Source organism: Oculina patagonica, chromosome 9 (genome assembly GCF_052425735.1).
Source record: "Oculina patagonica isolate OP01 chromosome 9, crgOcupat, whole genome shotgun sequence".
NCBI classification, from domain to species: Eukaryota; Metazoa; Cnidaria; class Anthozoa; order Scleractinia; family Oculinidae; genus Oculina; species Oculina patagonica.
The window spans coordinates 15361149-15367849 of record NC_135766.1 but is presented as its reverse complement, the minus strand read 5'-3'; the positions used below and the strand labels follow the sequence as shown (position 1 = coordinate 15367849).

The 6701-nt window shown below is 39.2% G+C and overlaps 1 protein-coding gene across 1 annotated transcript; it reads left to right on the top strand.

Annotated features, from left to right (window-relative positions):
• Positions 1-3678: 3678 nt before the first annotated feature.
• Positions 3679-5011, top strand: LOC144665961 (uncharacterized). Its single transcript, XM_078527287.1, has one exon. The coding sequence runs from the start codon at positions 3786-3788 to the stop codon at positions 4524-4526; it is 741 nt and encodes a 246-aa protein (XP_078383413.1). The 5' UTR covers positions 3679-3785; the 3' UTR covers positions 4527-5011.
• The last annotated feature ends 1690 nt before the right edge of the window (positions 5012-6701 follow it).

Below are 6701 nucleotides of genomic sequence, written 5' to 3'. Positions count from 1 at the left end.
CAAGTTTGACATTGTTACTCGGAAGAAAATCTCTAAAAAAACATTGATTACGTTTATTTGCACCTTGAATAATGAATTTATGCTTTTTGTTTTTCAAAGGTTATTTTGTTGATCAGTGAGTGCACCCATATAATTCTATCATAGTCTACACAAAAACTTAGAGGATTTCGGGGTCACCCCCCCCCCTCAGTAATACTGCTCTCTTAATTTTAATAAAGCATGGATATTCCGGTAAAAATGGATTCGTTTACACATGTTTTTTTGTTTGTTTATATAATATGAGCTAGGACTCGTGTACCTCTAGATGGAAAGTTGGAGTGTTTTCATTAATTCTCCAATAGTCGTAAGCTACCAGACGTGGAATAAAAATCTGTCTCAAAACAATTTGCTTTAGATGAAATAGGGCAACATGCTGTCCAATTTTTAAAAAATTGTTATGACAAGATTGGACAAGGCCACAGGAATATAATTTTTGATCAGCAGGCCAAATATAGCAACTTCAGACCTAGGCAGCGGTAGGTGAAACAAAGAGTCTTTCAGTTAACTGGTTGGCAAATTTAAAAACAAAGCACAGCTGTCTGTAACAGATATATTTTCTATTTGAATAATACAGTTTACGCGTAAATGAACTAGCCTGACTTTCACACAGTCCAAGGTCGCACGCTCTCCCAATGTGCTAGTGCTCGCTTTGAAATAGCTTAGATTATAGAATAAGGCCGGATCATTAGCTACTTGAATTGAACAGGACTTAGTGAAATCTATTTTTTAACAATGTACATCTTATTGCACAGAATACTGTGTAGTATCGCTGTTTATTTTTTGCTCGCTGTTTATTACGCAGTCAAAAAAAGGACGAATTGGAAGTTCGCGTTTTCGGTTTCCATGGAACTCAACAAAATAAGTGACAACTGTATACAAATACAGAAAAAACCCGCGAGTAAAAACCTAACATTTAGGAACATGTAAGGCTAAAATTTGCAAATTAGACCCCCTTTTATAAGACCTATTTAGCCTTTAAAAAAGGTTCTTATTTTATAAAATTGATTGAAAATGCTTTTGCTTTTGCTCTAAATGCAACAAGTTCCTCGCAAGGAAAAAAGTTACTCAAAGGGGAAAAAGTTGCTCGAAATATGAAAACTTGCCAAAAAGTTGCCGAGCAACTTGTGGAAAGCCCTAGTCTACGGACATCTTCGGTAGCCTTCGAAAATCTTCTTCAGTCCTTGGAAATATTAATTTCGATAGTCTTCGGGAATCTTCTGAAATGATCGGGAATCGTCTGAAAATGACCAAAAATTTCTTGATATACCAAACAAAATAATATTGGCCGTTTTAGAGCCGTTTTTGTTTCTTTCTGGATAAAATTCACTTTAAACTGCATGTTAGTGCTAAACTAAAGTTGTCCGACGTTTCGACGTTTCTTTCTTTCTCGGCCCTTTCGCCGTCCACACTACACCACCTAGCCGGCGTTTTCAAATTTACCAACTTCGGAGCGCGTTAAGAAAAGTACCGCTTTCGGTGACAGAAAACGCCGTTTCAGTGTGGACGGTTGGCCTATCCGGGTAAAAAAAAAAGATGCGTTTTCAAATTTACGCGGGTCAGTGTGGACAGGATTGTTAGGGCGGGAAAACAGGCAGCGCGGGAGTTGATGGTTTGGTTGTGGGTCGCGGGGGCCATCCGCATCAGGCCTACAACGCCAAGCAAACCGTGCACGTCAGTCCCATAACGCCAAGCGAACCGTGCGCGTCAGTCCCATATTAAAAGCCAAGCGAACCGTGCACGTCAGTCCCACAACGCCAAGCGAACCGTTCACGAACAAGGAGGAGGACGACTGGGGACGAGGCAGCGGCAAGCTCACGTTTGGGAAACACGCACGAGTGGCGAGGCCTCAAGAACGAGTCGGAGAGAGAATTCTTCGCTCTTGTTCCTTGGCCATTAGAAATTAAATACAAACAGCGTTAACAAACATAACACATGGTCTACGTATGGTTTGAAAAAAATAATATAAAATTTACTTGACATTTCGAATGCTGAAGCAAGCATTTTCAGAAGTGACGATTACAAAAAGCAAAAGATTTTTTTAAAAGGCGATGTATTTGATCATATTTCAAACCATCAACTGATAGAATGTAAATAATAATCAGGAAAGATAACAAAATCATAAAGAAGCCAGTAATATCTCTCATAAAAACCGCGAAATGAGCCGTGATAGGAGCCCAAATTAAAGGCAGGCTTCTACCAAGCTGCGCCAGAATCTTCTAGAAATAGTTCTTTGTAAACTTGTTAATAGGTGGGGGTAATAAAACGACTTTTAAATTTTGCCCAGAATTGAGTACCCGTTTCTTAATTTTAAAATTGAAACTCTGGATAATAATCTCATACAAATCACCCAAACAATCGTTCACTTATTCACTAGAAATTCGATAAAAAAAAATGCGAGTGATATCGATTTTACCGATTGATTGATAGAATTGGTATCAATCAAATCAATCCTAATGATTTTTATACTGATTTATCGATTGATAAATCAGTATCGATTTTTATTGATTGGCTACGCCGAGTTTCACCCCAAGACTTCCCCTCGCCAGCACGCTTCCCTTGCTCACTCGTTCTCGCACGCGTATACCGAAAAGTGAGTCTGCTCGCAGGCTAGTCCGTGTGAAAAATGCACGCTCGATAAAATTTCCTTTGAGGTAATTATACGCCTTTTGTGTTCGTTCGGCTTCCCGTGTGCAAGTTAAATTAATTGGCTTTTAGTCACGGTTAAAATATTTCGATAATTGCTTAAAAACAGAATGCAAGTACATTGGCGCTTGTACAAATATTAAAGTTAACTACACATGAGAAAACGAGTTTGCTCTACACATTTATTAAAATGAGGAAACTGCTTTATATTTATCATTAAAATAAACATAATTTTGTAAATAAAAAAAAATAAAATATAAAATAATGTGGGTGGTAGGGCCAAAAAAAAAAAAAAAAAAATATTAAGTTTTATTTTTAAACATAAATTTTCGAATATATCAATTAATCCAATTTGATGTATTCGAACGCATAAATTAAAAATGTTTTAAGATCGGTTATCTCGGTCAATTGCTAATCTGAGCACAGGGTCAAGTAAACATTTATCTTATCTCCGAGTAATTAACAATCGCGAGAATTGTCAGTATTACACGGCAAAAAATTTTTAGATGAAGTGTTCAAGAACAACCAAATTTTAAACGGGTTTTAATTGCTCATTTGATTCACAATAAACGCGAACCGGGTTCTAGCAGACCAAGGGCAAATTTCAGACAAAAGGTTTTGTTCGTCGCTTCGGGATTTCACGCAGTTTGTTTTGGTTATAAAATAACTTGTGCCAGGTGCGATCATCAACGATTTTTTAGCCGAGCTCAGTGCTTTTATGTGCATATGGTCACTACATGGTATTTCTTCTACAGACTTTAACGTTGAATGTTGATATACTAAATATTGACTTGAATTAATTGCGGTTGGTTCCAGAGAGTTTGATTGACAGGTATCGCTTTTCATTGTTATGTGGTATTACGTTGATCCCAAGAGTAAATAACGCTGGCCAATCTTTGAGGGTGATGCAAATTAAGTGTGATTATCTTTTCATCTTGCAGTTGTTGATTAAACAATGAATACCTTGGTTGATTATTGCTAGTCAATCACGAGACCCTTAGCTATACGCCAGGCGCGCCTTCGCATCTCGTTTCAGCAGCCGAGCTCATTTCGACATAACATTCGTTCACTGATCTTCCTGGAATATCGAAGCAAAGGCCACCATGTCTCTCACAAAGCTCAAGGAAAAAATGACTCAGATAAAAGAAAACATAGATAAAGCTGAAGAGAGGGAGGCTGAGGCAAAATCTCTGTTGAAAGAAGCTGAAGACCGGGCAGAACAACAAACAAATGAGGCTGAAGGGATAAAACGAAGGATCAAGCTACTATCGGCCGAACTTGAAAAGGTACTCGAGCGCGTAGAAGAACAAGAATCGAAATTAGATGAAGTCACGGTAAAAGGCGAGAAGGAAGAGAATGTTCGCAAAGAGCTTGAGGAATTTGAAGTGGAAGGGGATGAGAAAATCATGGAACTTGAAAGTTCCATCGTTGAAGCTACCAAAGAAAGGGAAGAAAAAACCCACATACTCATTGAAGCTGAGCGCCGACTGGTTGTAGTAAAGCGCGATTTGCAGGTTGCGGAAGAACGCGAAGAAAAACATTTACGAAGGGCCCAGATGTTGGGGGAGACGTTGCAATCGATAACGGAAAAGATGCAGAGTCTCGAGCAAAAAGACGAAGAAGCAAGCGAGCGAGAACAAGAGACCGAAGAAAAAATGGGGTTCCTGCAAGGACAACTGAAGGACGCGAAGGACAGACTCGACACGGCAGAGAGAGAGGTTGGCAAACTCGAGCGAACGGCGGACTCTATCATGGAAGAAATTGATTCCTGGAAGGCCAAGCAAAAAAAGATCGAAGAAGAGATGGAAGACATAACGCAAATGGCGGACGAAGAAATGGATTAATATTCATTTGCATATGTGCATTATTGAAGCGAGTTTGCTGGTACTTGATCAAAAGCCAACAATTATTTAGTGTACAATCTTGTTAGGAGAATTTTTATGTGATCAGTGAACGATCGTAGTGGCTTTTTTCTCGTGGTACATGTAAGTAAGAGACTCGTTCACCAATCGTGCTATGGAATTTTAAGCGAAGCGTTTATGCAAATACATGTATTCACAAGATAAATGTAAACTTTCGTTTATTTACACTTTCGAGGTGTTGATTTTTCAAATCTTTCGTGAAAGGAAAAATATGTGATTTTTGACCGATGTCCCGCTGGGCCGGTTTATACAGGTCATGTTACATGCACGTTCAAATATTTTGTATAATTTTCTAATAGGAATTCAGTTGTCCATTTCATTTTAGCTTAAATAATTATCATACTGTACAATTAAACTTTTCTATTAAATGTCAAAATACTGTCAATAAAATGCTTTGTATTACAGTGGTTTAAAAGATACCTGTACATTTTCTGCTTGCGTCCGTTTTTTTCCCTGTTTGTTTTGTTTTGTTTTTTCACCCACATAAAGGGGTTTTCCGTGTGCTTATAGCTGGGGAGCTTATTAAAGTAATTAATTAATATTACTGGTAAGGAATGAAAATCCTAGTCGTTTAAGCCTGGTTTTCACTAGCGACGCAAGCCCAAGCGCAAGAGTATAAACAGCTCTTATTTCGCCGTGAAAACGGCTTCGGGTAAAGCAAAAGCACAAGCGCATTGCAGTTTTATGCTTGTGCTTGTGCTTGCGGCTAGCACAAGAACAAAGATCATAATTTGTCCTTTTTGCGTGATTGCGCTTATGTTTGCGCTTGTGCTTGCGTCGCTGGTGAAAACCAGGCTTTATGGAAACCGGGATAAGCTCCGGCCTGATATGCCTCCAGGCTAATGACCGGAGAGATGGGTCTATTTCCAGAGGGGCTTATAATCGGGGAGGGCCCGGGCGGGAGGGCTTGCATCCTGCAAATCAATAATGGACTCCCGCAACGACCACTTCCGCCTGTCAAAACATTTCGCTTTCGATTTGCACAAATCTGCCGTTAGCGCCGAATTTTATTCCGACTTATGAAACAGGAGAAAATGTTTTTATTTTTGGGGAACTTCTCATAGAAGTGATTGCGTGCTCGACTTATCTTAAAAATGTAAAACTGCTCGACCGTAGTCTAAAAAATACTCTAAACCGAGCCGGAATATTCTATTTAAGAATTTCCTTTGCCCTGTTGCTCACTCTCAAACGTTTTTTTTATGGTAGAAAGATCTAGAAATATTTAAAAGTTTATCTAAGAAGTACGATGTGACAACGGTCACTAGGGCTTTCCACAAGTTGCTCGGCAACTTTTTGGCAACTTTTCATGTTTCGAGCAATTTTTTTCCCCTTCGAGCAACTTTTTTCCTCTCGAGCAACTTGTTGCATTTTGAGCAATTTCCAGACCGAAGATTATCCGAGTGTTGTTCAAAGGACATACGAACGTTTCCGAAGATTTACGAAGTTTGACGAAGATTTTCGAGAAACGTCTGAAGACGTTTCAACTTTCGACTCATTCTGCATTAAAACATCACAAAAACTCCTCAGCAAACATGACGCCATCATTTTACAAATTTTCCCCTTGATATGTTATTTAGATACTTCTTTTGCTGTAAAATTGCATAAAACTGCTTAGAAATCTTTTTGTTTGTTTAGAAATCTAACCCTCAAAGGGAAATCAGCATATACTTAGAGAAATTCTCTTGATTAGAAGCACCGTTTTAGATTTTTTTGGAGCAACTTTCGAGCAACTTTGAATATCAGAAGCAACTTTTTTGAATTTTTGGAGCAACTTTTGAACAACTTTTTGAGAAATTACGGGCAACGTTTTGGGAAATCTCGAGCAACTTGTGGTAAGCCCTAACGGTCACCACTACCCCCCCCCCCCTTTGCCCCCTTGCCCCCTTGCCCCTCCTCCTCCCCCCTCTGTTCCCATTCTCAATGTATTGAGGTTTTCCTTAGTCGGCTTCCAAACTCAACAGCCGTGAAGCTTCAAGAGTAGCTAAGAGTTAAATTCGATAGTCTGCGGCTGCAGAAAACACTCTGAGACAATAGTTTTCCTATGCCCACCCCCGTCAGCGTAGAACTATTGCACTCGCAGAAAGTGTCAGCGGAGTG

Coding starts and splice junctions, on each gene's coding strand:
- LOC144665961 (XM_078527287.1), top strand. CDS start 3,786: ATGTCTCTCACAAAGCTCAAGGAAAAAATGACTCAGATAAAAGAAAAC.